The sequence below is a fragment of the Triticum urartu genome, unplaced genomic scaffold, assembly GCF_003073215.2.
Source record: "Triticum urartu cultivar G1812 unplaced genomic scaffold, Tu2.1 TuUngrouped_contig_4149, whole genome shotgun sequence".
Taxonomy (NCBI): Eukaryota; Viridiplantae; Streptophyta; class Magnoliopsida; order Poales; family Poaceae; genus Triticum; species Triticum urartu.
Window position 1 is genome coordinate 75,623 of NW_024114714.1, and position 16,111 is coordinate 91,733.

Sequence of the window (16,111 nt, forward strand, 5' to 3'; positions counted from 1 at the left end):
CCATAACCATCTATTGATCAACGAGCTAGTCAACTAGAGGCTTACTAGGGACATGGTGTTGTCTATGTATCCACACATGTATCTGAGTTTCCTATCAATACAATTCTAGCATGGATAATAAACGATTATCATGAACAAGGAAATATAATAATAACTTATTTATTATTGCCTCTAGGGCATATTTCCAGCATATATATATATATATATATTATATATATATATGCCATATCCATATCATATCAAGTATAACAACTCATTATAACGTAAAACAATCCTAAATTAAATTGATAACACAAATTTAAATGAAAAAGAAAAAATAAAACAAAAACCCACAAACATTTAATACTGATTGGTGTTACCAACCGGTACTAAAGGGCTTCCGGCCCCCGGAGCTGGCTCGTGCCACGTGGTTGCCCTTTAGCACCGGTTCGTGCTGAACCGGTACTAAGGGGGGAGGGCCTTTAGTGCCCACACTTTAGTGCCGGTTACGGAACCGGCACTAAAGCGCCTTACGAACCGGTGCTATTGCCCGGTTCTGCACTAGTGTGCCAGTGAAAGAAAAAAACATGGTTCAGTCGGCGGTGTGCCTTCATCCCTTCTGGGACCAATCTCCCCGCCTGTATGACAAACCGACGTGATCCAGGCAAATCATGTGTGCTTGTAAATTGATTGCGGTATTACAGATCCAGGTAATTAACCATCAAGTAACAACTGTGATAGCTAGGTACAGTATATATATGATGAACGAAAATGTAGCAGCGCGCAAAGCCTCATGCTTCACTTGGTATGGGAATAAGGAAAGAGGAAACTGGTGTACTACACACATACATAACACTGATATGTAGTAGGGCCGAACACATGCCAGTATCAATGACGAGGCTGATGCGCTCCTCGTGCTGCTACCATGGAAGCAGAGTAATCCTTCTTGATATTCTTCAGCCTCACAACCACGTCGCTCATGCTTGCTCTCTGATCAAGGGAATCACTTGAACACTCAAGACCAGCTCAAATATCGACACAAGGAAGTCCCCGTTGCAGGCAGTGGAGGACGATGCTGATTCAGCAGTATTTAGTTGGTGATGGAAAACACGACTACTTATCTCATCATCTTGCAGCAGCTTTGCGTCGATGATATCGACAAGCTTAGCCGGAAATGATAGTAAAACCCACTGCCTAAGGCTGGATTCTCTGATGAACATGTGGTCCGTGGGCCTCTTCCCGGTGAAGACTTCCGAGAGCCATGCGCGGTCCCCCGCCCGATGCACCTGCCCACCCCCCACCCCCAACCCCAGCCCATCCCCCTCCACATTATGCAAAGCTAAACACGTCCTCTTCCGTGATGCCTTCCCCATGTAAGCAAGCTCTGCTCAAAAGAAAAATTCAACAGTCAGATAACCAAACTACTAGCTAACCTCTTGGCAAAGGAATTACAAGAGCAAGGTCGTAGCAAGTGCATACCTGGGGCCATGTACCCAATTGTCCCTGGCATACTCGCTGAAACCATGGAGTTGTCATCACCTAGAAGTAACTTTGCAATGCCAAAGTCTGCAACATGCACCGTCATGTCCTCGTCGAATAAGACATTGCTAGGCTTTAGGTCGCAGTTGTAGGATAACTTGATGGTGACGGTGGTGGAGATATTCCATTGCCTCCGACACACCAAGCATAATGTCCATTCTCTTGATGAATCCTAGTGGTTCACTATTTCCAGTGTGCAAGTATGCTTCCAAGCTACCATTGGGCATGTATTGAAGCAGCAGTGCTCTGAAATCCAAATTGGAACAGGTATTCAATATCTGTATCAAGTTGCGATGCCGAGCCAACCGCAACACCTGACATTCAACATCAAAGCTCCTCACAGCTTGCTCAAATTGCATATTGAGCACTTTTATTGCAACCATCAAACCATCATCTAATTGGCCCTTGAAAACTTTGCCGAAACTTCCAACTCCAAGTAGGTTGTCCTCGTTGAAATTTCCAGTGGCACGAGCAATCTCATTGTAGGATACCAACCTATGGCTGATCGGATCAGCCATGTCAGTAGGAGTCATAACATTTGGTTGCTTCTTTTTCTTTCCCAACATTAGGTATAAAAAGGCAGCAAAGGCAACAATTGTTATGGTGACAGCAGGAAGTATAAATTTGAGGAAGCGTTGACCATGAGTCTCGTCTAGACATGGTGAGAACCCTAGATGAGGAGCACCACACAACCCAACATTCCCAATCAAAGATTGCAGTGTGAGGTTTGTGAAAACACCTCCATATGGTATTTGCCCTTCTAATTTATTAAAGGATAGGTTCAGATAGGTAAGGTATGTGAAGTTGGCCAGGAACTTTGGAATTGAGCCTGAAAGATTGTTTGATGATAGGTCCAATGTGGCTAAGTTGGCTAAGCGTCTGAAAGAGTCTGGGACTAAATCCTCGAAAGAGTTGTATGAAAGATTTAGTCAGGTTAATGTCATTGCCCCGTAACAAAAAAAGGTTAATGTCATTGCAGCCACCTATCCAGATGAAATTGGGAGCCTACCAGCCATGAGGTTACAAGAAAGATCTATTCGGACCATAGTTTGTATATGGTTAAGGTAATGTACCGGTTAGGAGGTTATTGGACAGTTCGAGTCTGGTAAGGTTATTAAGGTAAAACAAGGTTGATGGTATGGGCGAAGATAGACGGTTATTAGATAGATAAAGGAAGTACAACATGGTGAGGTTGCCAATGCCTTCTGGTATGGAGCTAGACAATATATTGTCGTCGAGGTGTAAATGTACAATATTACTTAGATTTGATAGTGTAGCTGGAAGCCCTCCTGTTAGTTGATTGTTTTGAAGGCGTAGATCAGTGAGTTGTGTCATTTTGCCCAATTCCACCGGAATCTCTCCAGTTAGATTGGAGTATGAGATATCAATGAAGTTCAGCACGGTGAGATTACTGAGCACAACAGGGATTGGACCAACAATACCTTTGCAACCCATAGAAATTCCCGTAAGATGTGGCAGCTCACCCAACCATGTTGGCACGACATCCTCAAAGAGGTTTCCTCCTATATTAAGTATCCGAAGGTGCTTGCATGATGCAAGGCCCAATGGAATTTGACCTGTCAATCTGTTCTTAAAGATATCAAATGTTTGCAACATGGGGAGACTAAAACTTCTGTTGAAAGGTATAGGACCTATAAGATTGTTGTTTCCTAGGCGCATCTCCACAAGCCTGGACATGTTGAAGATGGTACGAGGTATCGGACCTGATAGCTGGTTATATCTCAAACCAAGAAACTGAAGCATGAGCAACGAACCAATACCATCTGGTATTGGCCCAGACAGATTGTTGTTCCCAATGTCTATCTGGCACAGTGAAGGTGTGGTGTCAAATGAGAAATTCGGTGTGAGGCCTGTCATGTAATTTTTTTTCATAGAGAGGTACCTAAGGCTACCTAGGTTGCGTAGCTCATCTGGGATTTGTCCAGAGAGTTGGTTGAAATCTAGGACGAGAAATTGGAGCCTCGAGAGGTTTCCAATTGAATGAGGGATGATATCTAATAAAGTATTATGGCCAAGATCCAAATATCTAAGGCGTGGTAACCTTCCAAGATCAGCTGGGATGGAGCCGGTGAGGGTCGTGTTGGTGAGGTTGAGTACATGGAGGAAAGAGAGGTTACCGAGGTGAGGGCTGAGCTCTCCTTGGAGGGGCACGTTCGGCAGCTCCAAAGCAGTGACACGCTGGTGGTGGCGGCGGCTGCATGACACGCCGGTCCAGTGGCAGAAGGACACATCACTTGTCCAGTTATTTGCAAGGATGCTCAAAGGATCGGATAACTGGGATCTGAAAACCAGCAGCGCGGCAAGGTCAGTGTTGTTGCTCGGAGCCGGAGATGAAACAACCATGAGCGGGGTCATAAACAAGCTGGTGGCCATCAGCAGCATGGCCAGAGTGTATGAAGGGATTGTCATTTCACTCGAGTGTCGGATGTGTGGTAAGGTCAATTGTGTATGTTCGTTGGCTCAGTACGGGCGGAGTCGGTCTATTTATGACGTGCAGCAACGTCTGGAGCTGTGGCCCATGTTAATCCCAGCTGATTCCTGCCCTTGCCCCTCGGCACCGGTACAGGGACATCGGCATGCCTAACCTCAAGTATATCTTTGTTTGGTTCTACCTAGACGCAAGACCTTGACCACGACCTTGATTTTAAACTCAAGTGAGACAAGTATGTCTTTGCTTGGTGACTGTAGGCAGCACGCATCAGGAAATGGCAGCCACATACTCCTGCTAACGTTCCTCCAGGAGCAAAGAATTTTCTACAGCAATAACGTACACCCAACGATGAGTTCTGTTTGGCCGGAATTTCCTTTTTCCACACATGATTCCAAAACACGCAGTAGGATATTTCATCGCCACTTTGCCATTAAAATGATGATTAACATAGTAAAGTAAAGCAAAATGTGTCGTTAGATTTTAGTATCAAACTGATCTCAACTTTAAAACCAACTTCTAGAGACTAAAACTGAACCGACTGTACCAAAATGTGTTGTTAGATTTTACTAGTACCATACAGTAGGGTATCACTTATATGCTTTCTATATATTTAGCATATGTCGGCCAGTGATATTCTACCTGTAACATAAGTATTCTGTAACCATTTAGCAACCACATTTTAGGGCATCTCCAGCCGCGCCCCCAACAGGGCCTCCCCAGGCGATTTTGCCGCGCCGGCGTCAAAAAAAGGCCCCAGTCGCGTTTCCAGAAGGCCGTTTTTCGCCGGCTCGGGCCAAAACTGGTGCCGGCGGACCCAGGCCGAACCCGGCGCCCTAGGGGGCGCTTGGGGAGCCGGCGCAAGCGAAAAAGGCGCGTGGGCCCGCCCTGGAGGCGACCCGAGGGCCTTTTCCCGCCGTTTGTTGACGCTTTTCCCTCGCATCTCTCCCGCTCGCTCGCCTTCCTCCCGCCATTCTCCCCCTTTCTCCCGCCAAACCCCCTCCCGCTCGCCTTCCAGTCGCCGCCATGCCGCCGAAGAAGTACACCATGCCGCGCGCGGCGGCAAACGCGACTGGCGCCGTGGTCCAGCCGAAGCAGAGGAAGCCGAGGGCGCCGCCATCAAAGCCGCTGGGCATGTCGAACGCCGAGTGGAGGGTGGAAGTTCAGCGGCGCGAAGCAGTCACCGCCGACAGGCGGAACAGGGCCATGGCCAAGAAGGCCCGCGACAACGCGGCGCGCTTGGCGGCGTCTTCCTCGGTCGACCAGGCGGGGATGAATCCACCCGTCGTCAACCACGCCCAGTACGCGCCCCGGGGACAGCAAGGCGCCGGATCTCCATGGGGTTCATCGTCGCCCGGCTACGCCGACGGCGACGCGCACGGTGGGTTCAACCCGAACGTGACCTTCCCTCATGGTCACGCTACGCGCACGCCCCCGCTCGCCTTCGTCGGCGTGCAGTACCCTCCATACAACTACTCGCCGCCCGCCTCCTACGCGTCCACGCCGACGCCCCATCTCTACCGTGGACCTCTGCCCTTCTCGCACCTCGGCGACGCCGACGACACGGGAGCAGACATGGACGACATCATCGCGACAGGATCGACCGCGGCCGCCGCCTCTCCCGGGTTCGCCACCCAGGACGAGGTAGTGGATCTCAGCGGCGACATGGAGGCCGAGCTCGGCTACGTCTACGGCGAGGACGCGCAGGAACCCGAGGAGGAGGAGGAGGAGGAGGAGGAGGAGGATGAGCCGGCTCCTGTTCCGGCGAAGGGGCGCCAGAAGAAGAAGAAGCGGGCGGCCAGGTCAGGCGAACCGCGCATCAAGTGGACGTCCAAGGAGGAGGAATGCCTCGCCGAAGCATGAAAAGTCGTCTGCCTCGACCCGACCACCGGCGCGAACTAGAGCTTGGAGACGTACTGGGACCGCATCAAGGCCGAGTTCGACGAACGGAAGCTCGTCGACCCCTACTTCAAAGGCGTCTACATGCAGCGCGGCTCCAAGGCGATGGCGAACCATTGGGGCCGTGTCCAGTTGGCGTGCAACAAATGGCATGGAATCATCGAGGAGGTCGCGGCTCGCCCAGAGAGCGGCGCCAGCGTCGAGGATCAGCTGATGTGTATGTTCGCCATGTATCGGGGCGACAACCAAGACGCCGACTTCAAGCACCTCCACGTCTACAAGCGCATTGACAAGTGCGAGAAGTGGGCGGAAGTCCGGCGTGCCCTCGACAAGGCCAAGGAGACATACAAGCCGGACGCGTCGACTCCGGGCGCGTCAGAGGGGCGGCCGGACGGCCACAAGTTGGCGAAGAAGGGGAAAAACGCCGACGCGGCAACCGCGCGAGTGCAGGAGTCCATCGAGCATTGCCTCGCCGACGCGCAGGCCCGGGCCGTCCTGCGCGAAGAGAAGACCGAGGCGCGGTGGTCGTCGCTGATGAAGAACAACGCCATCAAACTCGACCTGCTCCGGACGAACGTCGCCGCGAAGAAGAGGAACACCGACATGGCTTTTCTGATGGGCGGGGCGGACATGCTCCAGAGCAACGACGAGAAGCTCAAGGCGTGGTACCTGGTGCAGCGCGGCCTCATCCTGAACGAGCTGCCGACGGCAACGCCGACGACGCCCACGACGCCCACGACCACCCGGACGCCAATCCCAAATGACGCCTCTACGTCGCCGCCCAGCAGTGCCGAAACCGCGCCGACTCAGCCCAGCACCGAAGCAGCACCGACACCGCCGAGCCCGCGCACGCCGACTCCGCCAACGCCTGGAGCAGACCCCGCCGAGTGAATCATTGCGCAAGCGAACTCTGTTTTTTGTAACGCCAGACTACGTTCGATCGCCGGATTTGCAGCGTCTTTTGTGAGCGGGAACGACCAAGTTTAAAATTCCTGCATCCTGGGGCCGGCGCGTGGGGGCGTGACTGGGTGCTAGGTCGCCCCCAGGGGCCGAACTACCGCCGGCACGCCCCCAGGCCGCTCTATTTAGGCGTCCTGGGGGGCCGAACGGCTGGAGATGCCCTTATGGCGTAGCTCTGCAAGTTTTGGCCCTGAGCCTGAATGCCGCTCTGTTTGAGAACCGACATGAATTTTTAGAGCATCTGCACCCTGGCCCTGCTATCCTATCTTTCCAATATTGATTTAAGATCCGTGCGACACAACTAACTTTTTATATAATTTTTTTTCTTTTTTGTTTCTCTCATATAAAACATATCTTGAAGTTTAAACCTTTGCAGCGTGGTAAAGCTTTCTAACTAGAATTTAGGATAAATCTTTCAAATTTTTTTGTCCGACATAAATACTAAAAATATGATTTTTTTTCATCATACAAAACATATTTTATATATTTATGTTTGACAAAAAAATCTGAAAGATTTATCCTCGATTCTATTTAGAAAGCTTTGCCACGCTTTATAGGTTTGAACTTCAAGATATGTTCTGTGTGGGAGAAACAAAAAAAAATATACTTGCACGAATCGCGATGCGAAAAATGGATGGCTAGATGGAGAGGGCATGCTCTATTATATATTTTTCATTTGAGAGCTTCAATGTTTTATGAATTCAGTAACTGAAAATCGATTTTGATAGAGGTTCAGGTGTTGACCACCCAAATATGTTCATAGAGACGATCACAAAACGATCCTAACCTCAAGCTTTCCGTCTCCTAGCGGTGACGACGAGAAGGGGATCAGAGCTCAGAGGGAGAGAGATCATACCAGGAGATTGGACAGTCAGGCAGTCCCGACACTGCATCGACATGAGGTGGTCGATACGTCGAGTGGCAGCAGCCCCATGATACCTCCGCTTCATACTTAGGCCGAGACGAGGCGCGAGAGGGAGGAAATAGCTCCGCCGCCGCCGCCATCGCGGGTCCCTCCGTCCTCCTTTCCCTGGGTGTCGCTTCCTCGGCGGCCTCTGCACCGTACACCCAGCGGACAACGGACTCTTCAAGGGAAAATCCTATTGGCCGCTCATTGCGGCAAAGTGCCGGCGCTTAGCACAGGGGCGAGCGCCGAGCGATGCTTTTGGGCCGGCCCACTTACAAACTGCCCACTCTGGTTTTGTGAACCTTCAAGAAGGTTCCATGAATTGTCTTTTTTCTTTTATTAGTTTTCCACTTTTTTTGTTTATTTTCTTTTCTTTTTTTCTTTTTTTCTTTTTCATTTTTTCGTTTTGTGTTTCCTTTTATTTTTATTTTTAAGAACATGTTCGCAGTTTCACAAAATATTTTGGATTTCCTTTTTCATTTCTTTTTCTTTTCTTCTCTTTTTAAAAAAAATCAAAAAATTCAGATTTTGTTCGTGTTTCCAAAAAATGCTCTCGAAATAAAAAAAAATTCTCGTCACAAAAAACAGTTCAAAACTTCTGGAATTCAGAAAATGTACTGGATTTCAATTTTTTGTTCACATATTCAAAAAATGTCCGCTTCCAAATTTGTTCGGGATTTTTCAAAATTGTTCTCCATTTCAAAATTTGTTCTCAAGATTCAATATATATTCGTTCTTTAAAAAATTGTTTGTGCTTCCAAATTTGTTCGGGATTTTTCAAAATTGTTCTCCGTTTCAAAATTTGTTCTCAAGATTCAAAAAATGTCCATGCTTTGAAAAATAGTTCACGCTTTCAAATTTGTTCTCAAGATTCAAAAAATTGTTTGTTTTCATAGAATTTGTTTGTTCTCATAGAATTTGTTTGCATTTTTTGAAAGAAAAAAACGTACGTTCATAAAATTACTCAAATTTGGAAGAAAAAAATGGGATTTTGTCAAACTGTGTTCGCAATTTTAAACAATGTTAATAATTTACGGTGCTTCATGTTCAAATACGTTTGGTAGCTCAACCGGTAGGAGCGCATGATCCTTTGTTCGATCCTGTCGGAGGGCGCCTTTCTTTTTTATGCGCGCTGCCGATTTGTTTCCATCATGGGCGGTCCCAGGCAGAGAAACAGTGAAATACGCACGTCGCGGCCCAGAAAGCCCGCCAGTCAGCTGCTCTGTGCGAGAATGAAACGCGCGTGACCCCAGGGATCGAACCTCAGACCAGCTGCGTACTAGCACGCATTAGTAGCCACTCCATCTAACCAGTGCTGTTTCAATAAAGCAGTGCATAGCTTAAAGAACTAACCATAAATGTAAAACACAAACGGTATCCTGTAGCGAACTGGAACCAGTACTGTAGCAAATTAGCTATTGTAGCGAATCTGAATTAGTTACTGGGGTGAACGTTTTTTAATGTATATTTTGAAAAAGTATCAACATTTCTTGAATTCCTGAAGAAGAAAAAAACGGAGACAGGAACATTTTCTGAATATGTGAACAAAAAAATTGAAAAAGCTATGCACTGCTTTATTCAGTTTCCCTGCATGCTAATGATTACAAGTTTTCAATTGTCCGATTTACAACACTAATATCTAAGAATAAAAAGAGTGCCAGAACAAATCTTGGAAATTATGAACAATTTTAAGGTAAGTAATGTGCCAAAGTTTGAACATTTGTCAAACAACACGAACAAATTTTTAAACTCCAAACAAATATTTTGAATACGTGAACAATTTTAAAAACAGGAACATTTTTGAAAATTTCTGAACAATAAGTTGAAAAGCTGACCATTTATTGAATCTGTGAACAATTTTTGAAAATGCGAACAAATTTTTGAAAAACACGATTTTTTTTTTAAAATGGGAACAAATGTGAAATCCAATAAAAATTAAAAAAATGAACAAATTTGGAAATGCAAACATTTTTTGAAAATCACAAACAAAATTTGAAACTACGAACAAATGTTGGAAACACAAACAAAATTTTGTACATTTTTTGAAAAGAATGATTTTTTTTGAAACCTGAAAAAAAATGGAACATCTTTTTTAAAACCGAACAAAGTATCGAATATACTGAACTTTTTTTAAAATTGAGATTTTTATAAAAAAATAAAGAAAGAAAGAAACAGAAAAACAAAAACGCGAAAAAAAAGAAACAGATAATAGACGCCCTCTTGCATGGCATGACACTAGCGTTGTTAAGCTGCAGTGGCTAGCAACCCACCTCCACGAGTGGGGGGAGGTCTGAGGTTCGATTCCTCGCTCGCTCTCTTCGTTTTTTGGGGAATTTTCTCTATAGGAACCATCCGTCATGGGCCGGCCCACGAACGATCGATGGTGTGCGGCAGGTCGACACTTTGCCGCATAATGCGGCAAATAGGGATTTCCCTGTGCGAGGCCGCACCTACTTGACGCAGAATGCTCCCTATGCGACGCCGCACCTACTTGACGCAGAATGCGTCACATAGGACGTCCCCTCTTCGAGGATGACGGCCGGTCCAAGAAAAGAGAAGGCTGGGCTACGTGCGATGGGGTCAGAAGATGACTGGGCCTGGACAATAACAAATGAGGATAGTAGATGGGTTGTGCTTACCTGAAAAATAAAAGAGAAAGTATAGATTTCCCCCTCAAATGTGGCTCTTGGCATCAAATACCCTCCAAACTCTAAAACAGGTTTTTTACCCCCCAAAAATCTGGGAAATCAGATAAATGTCCACCTCTAAGTGGTTTTAATCACTTGATAGGTGGTATTGAGTCGAAGATGACGTCATCTATGGTGTTCATGTTGCACGGCAGATGTTTGACGAAATGGTAGGCGGTGCTGGACGTGTGCCTGACAAGCTTAGCACAGACCAGGTGAAGGAACGATGGTATCGCAGCGGCATGAACTGAGCCGGCGGGCAGGTGGACGACGAATTGCAAGGGGTCCCCGAGCTCGGCGGCGAAGTTGGCGAGGTTCTCGTGGATGAGCTGCACCTCGAGCGGGTGATGCGTGGACGGCAGCACCCTTGAGCGCGGCGGCGCCGGGGCAGTGCTGGGCCAGCTCCTGCATTAGCGACGCCCACTGCTAGCCGACGCTAATGTTGAAGTCAAGCACGTGGATGTAGCCGCCGTGGCCGAGCTCGTCCAGCACAACCTGGATGCAGGTGAAGTCTGGAGCACCGGCGTTCAGACACCAGGGTGAACTACTTGTGCCGTTGCCCATACAAATGGATGCATGTGAACTGCATGTGCCGTTGCCTCAGCAGACTTTCTTTCCTTCGTGATTTGTTGCTAGCTGTATGGACATGATGGTTGCTTTATTTATAAAAGTGAGGCGAAAGCCTATTTCAAGAAATTGCTTATTACATCGAGCTGCAATCAAGTTAATGTCGAGCTGTACCTTGTTTTCCGGGATGGATACTTCCTCTGTTCATTTTTATAAGACTTTGAAGACATTTTAGACGATGTGCAAAACAACCCATTTTGAGTTGTCTGAAACGACTTACAAAAGTGAACGGAGGGAGTAGATTTTTTCTAAAGGAAATTTTTGCAGTGTACAGCAGAGCTACTAGCTATATTTAACTTACTAATATTGTATACGTGACTTGAGAGCCTTCTTAATCAAGCCTGCTTTGCTTTTTGAAGACAGTGGGATTTCGAAAGTAATTAAGGAAAACAACTTACTGGTTTGCAGGGTTTAGAATACTCTTGTGTGTGTATTTTTTTTTCTTCCACCAGCAAAGCACCACTCTTGTTGCATATTTCAGAATACTCAGGTATTAGAAAAAATATAACTAGTGGAGTTGCAGTAATCCGAGGAAGAGAGAAGTAGAGTAGAGGCTAACAAGCAGAGCGCTCCTATGTTTTAATTCCATATAGTGCTCACAAGTGAATAACATTATTTCCAGTCACTTGCAAAGACATACTATAACATTTTAACATAAACTCACTTGAATACTTTAGGTACATGATTTCTAGTGACAGCAAAGTATCTTTGTCCACAATTACAAAGACATACTATAACATTATAATTTATGCTAATGTTTCCTTAAAGAAGGTTAGATCAGGAAGGGGTGTGCTCTTACAGAGAAGAAGGAAGCCAGACAAAACGAACAAACTTGAGCTTCACATTGTGGATGAGTGCTTTCTGATTGATGGGTGGGCTTAATTATTTAGTGTCTGGTGGCTGATACAAATGATGGCTGATACAAAGCTGCTCGCTGCAGTTTGATACAAAGCTGCTCGCTGCAGTTTGAGTTATTTTCCTTGTAGGGGGCTTTATGCTATTTTGCAGGGACCTTATTATAAATTATACTACTGACTATTTTTTTTGCATGGTAATACGTGTCTCATTTATATGATAAAGATCAGAATACAAGTCACATAAAAACCAACATGACAAAACTGAAAAGATAACAGAACATTTCTGAGTTTGACATCAACGTCTATCACCTGCCTCCGGCACCACCAAAGCAGCCACCGAAGAATAGAATGACGAACCACCTCCTCACCCGAACTCGACGCGGCTCCATCGCTAATAAGCAGCTGCTGTTTTGCCAGTCTGTCTGTCCCCAATAATGAACTCTCGCTGACCGCGCCCTGTCTTATTTTAACCTCCATCTTGCTCTTGTGGCTCCTCCTCGACTACCTCAGGTTGCTCTTGTGGTTCTTCATCCAAGACCACTAGCGGTACAAGAAGAAGGGGTCCCGGCTCGGGGGCGGGGGTATCTTACTTCTTTTCCTCTGCGTTCGTGACAAGCTAGTAGGCACTCTTGTGTGGGTTGGCTCATTCCCCTGGAAAACGAATATCTTTGAGGACCTCCAAGGTGGCTCCCTAAAAATGAAGCCACTGACGTTGAACAAATCAGGCCGAGGCAAAACCCCGGACACGTCATCAAACTCCAGATCTGACACCCCACCATGACTAAGACGCTGAAGGAGGAAATCACACCTGCCATCCATCAACCATGAACCCGGCACACGTTCCGTCTTTCAGATGTTGTCGATGCAGACCACAATATGCATCCGCTCCTGGATTATCTTCCAAACTCCGCGCCGACGCTGGAGCAGACGCCGTCGCAACGGTGGAGCCCGAGGACACATATCCACCACGAGGATGCCGCCGCCACACCATCTTTGCTTGAACAGACTGGATTCCAAATTCATCCCCAACGATAGGACCAATCATCTCATCTGAGGAGGATTTGAAGAATTTTTTCGCCACCATCGCCGTCGCCGAAGGCAAGACAATGAACAGCCTAAAAAACTAAGGTATTTCGGCCTAAAACTATCCACACGCGTGGATCCGACGACCCTTCCTCACCGCCGACAACCAGGGTCGTTGACGAGGGGAGCCGCCGGAGAACGGCGGTGGAGCGCGAGCCGAAAGCTAGATCACTTTTCCTTTCGTCGGGAGGAAGATAGGAAAACGATATGGATAGGTAATTATACTACTGACTAGTGGGCTCCACACTTGACGTGAAGGATTTATACGGGATCTCTTCTGTACACACGTTATCCAGTAAAAATATTGTAAAAATGTTTTACAGCATATTCTCTAAAACGATTTTAGAGATGCTGTAACCCGCGCATTAGCGGGGCGATTAGCGAGCGCACGGGAAGGGAAGCGTCCACGAATACTTTTCTGCTAAGAAAACACCAGCCATATATTTCCTGGGTCTTGGGCGGCCGCTCTCCGTCGCGCTAACTCCACCGCCGCCGGACTGATTCTTGGAGGGCTGATTCTGGCGCACCGGTTTGACGGGGAGGCGAGGCGGCGCAGTCTGGCGCCATCGTCCGTCCCCGATTCGCCCTCACCGCAGGCAGGGCAGGTACACAGATCCCTTTCCTTCCGTGATTGCTAGCTGCGAATTGATTTGGGTAGGTGTTCACCACCGATCTCGTCTCATCTGGCCGTCGTCTCCGTCACGCCACCAGATTGCTAATCGTTTTCGGAATCCAACTCATCCACTCCCTCCAATTCCGATTCTAACACTCTGATTTTGCAGGGCGGCAGCGGCATCATAAATTCAAGGCTCGAACGCTTGATTGGTGAACACAGAGCTGCAGCAGGAGGAGAATTATTAGATAGATTACTGTGTTATTATTATTAGGTCTTCTGTCAAGTCGCAGTGGGGATGTCTAATAAGCGCCGGGGACATGCCGGCGATGGTGGTGAAAAGAGGTCGCGGCGGCTCAAGCATCTGTACCTCGTGTTGGATGACTGGACCAAGGGGTACAGCATCCACAAGATCCAAGCCGACAGCTTCGACTCCAACTCTGACTCTGACGACCAGCACAGCAGCGCTGCCCGGCACCTCCCGGAGCCTCCGACCCTGCGGTTAGAGTGCCCGGTTGGCACTGTACCCCATCCCGGCATGTCGTTCTCTGCCTTGGGCACCAAGATCTTCACCTTCATGAACCAGCGATGCAGCCTCATCTACGACACCAAGACGGCCGCAATGACGATTGGCGCCCATGCCCCTGCTGACATGGTCTGTGGCTTCGGCATCACCGTGGTCGTTGATGAGATGCTCTATGCATTATCTTACCACTTCCGCGTGAAACAACACTCCTTTGGGGTCATGTCATGGGGGTCCACCGCCCCGGATGTGCTGCAACATCCAACCGAGGGCTGGTCCTGGAAGACTCTGCCGCCACCACCGCCAACGTTCCACCGCCGAGTCAACTCCTATGCACTACACCCGGATGGATGCACCATCTTCATGTCCACAGCTAACTTCATGACGGCACCTAGCAAAGGTTGCATGTGCACCTACTCATTCAACACCAAGGATTCTGTGTGGAGATGGCATGGGGAGTGGGCCTTGCCATTCACCGGCCAAGCTCACTTTGACAGGGAGCTCAACGCTTGGGTTGGCCTTGGGTGGGATGGCTACATCTCTGCTTGCCAAGTTGCCTCCCCCAGCTGCCACAGCACGACTCCAACGTTGCAGCTGGACTGCCAGACAACCAAGGAGAAGTTGTTCTGCAAGGACCGGAAGCCGCACATGGGAGCCTCTCTCACCTACATGGGCACGAGCAAGTTCTGCCTCGTCGAGTGCGTGAAACGGGAGGAAGTGGAGGAGGAACAGGATCTCGGAGACCATGATGGCTGTGTGCTCCATATCACCATATTTGGGCTCAAGTTCAATCACAAGGGAGAGCTGCGGATCACAGATCACCGCTCCACGCGCTCCTTCATAGTGTCTAGTCATAAAGATCACTTTATGCCTGTAGCATTTTGGATGTAGAAACCCGTTTGGCTTGTTCCAAAATCCTTGCTTGACTGTCACTGGTTCATGTTGTGCTTTGTCCTCCTAGAAAGTGGAATCAATAAAAAGTTCTGTTTGCTTGGAAGTTGTGCGATACTTGATCCGTGTATTCTATTTTTTGGTATGCTAGTTATTGATGTACTCCCTCCGTCCAAAAAATAAGTGACTCGGTTTTGAGTCACTTATTTTGGGACGGAGGGAGTATTGTCACTAGATCTCTTGCTGAAACATATATATGTGGGAAGATGGCCATGGTCCTATGGTTGAACAAAACTAACTAGATCTCATATTGAACCTTATTAATCATTGATCCTAGTGCACCTAACAGTGGATAATGTTGTACAGGTATGTGTGGCTGGGCCATCGATCTATTGGGCGCTCATGCGAGGAGCGGTTGAAGGATGTGCAAGGGAGGGAGGGAGGGTGGAAGCGCATGCAGAAAACACGACAACGGCAAAACGCTGGAAGCTGCGCCTGCAAAGGAGCCTGTTGCTGTTGCTAGAGTATATCAAAGGGCAAAAACAAGAGAGAAGAACATGCAAGAAACGTGAGGTGCTTGTAGATGGCAGGTTGTATATGTAGGGGGGATCACAAGCAAACGAGTCCGTGGTCAGACTACTACTGACTATTCATCTTGCAAAATTCGCCTATAGCATGTACAGTTTCAACTAGCAATATTCACAAGCGAACGAATATGAATATGAATCAGTTGGCTAAACACTATAAATCCTGCCGTGAGCCGGAGATTCTATGCATTTCTTCCCTTTGGAGGTCGCCATGATCTTCTCAAGAGTTCCTGCGAGCGCAGATTAGCCCATGCATTATGGCCTCAAGGTTGAAAAGGTGCAGTAGCCCAGCCCTAAACAAGGTGTGCTGATGGCGTGCCACGAGCCCAGGGAAGTCGAACTCTATGATGAGCACCATGAACCGCTCCATGAACCTGGACGCGTGCTGGGAGTTGTTCCTGCACAGTGTCAGAACTCAGAACCCCCGTGACGTCGGGCTCAAAGACAGTGGGCTGTCCGGTTTGCCGGTCGATAAAACCCCGGGTCTGGGTCAGGAGGGTGTTTAGGCAG

The 16,111-nt window shown here is 47.9% G+C and overlaps 2 protein-coding genes across 2 annotated transcripts; one reads left to right on the forward strand and one right to left on the reverse strand.

The window, feature by feature from the left end:
• Positions 1 to 1,633: 1,633 nt before the first annotated feature.
• On the reverse strand, positions 1,634 to 3,969 carry LOC125527508 (LRR receptor-like serine/threonine-protein kinase RGI5). The gene has a single exon (XM_048692021.1). It carries the CDS (start codon positions 3,946 to 3,948, stop codon positions 2,578 to 2,580), a length of 1,371 nt encoding a protein of 456 aa, XP_048547978.1. The 5' UTR covers positions 3,949 to 3,969; the 3' UTR covers positions 1,634 to 2,577.
• A 9,477-nt stretch (positions 3,970 to 13,446) lies between these two features.
• On the forward strand, positions 13,447 to 15,120 carry LOC125527506. The gene is made up of 2 exons (XM_048692017.1): positions 13,447 to 13,592; positions 13,770 to 15,120. The coding sequence occupies exon 2, from the start codon at positions 13,899 to 13,901 to the stop codon at positions 15,012 to 15,014; it is 1,116 nt and encodes a 371-aa protein (XP_048547974.1). The 5' UTR covers positions 13,447 to 13,592; positions 13,770 to 13,898; the 3' UTR covers positions 15,015 to 15,120.
• Positions 15,121 to 16,111: the final 991 nt, after the last annotated feature.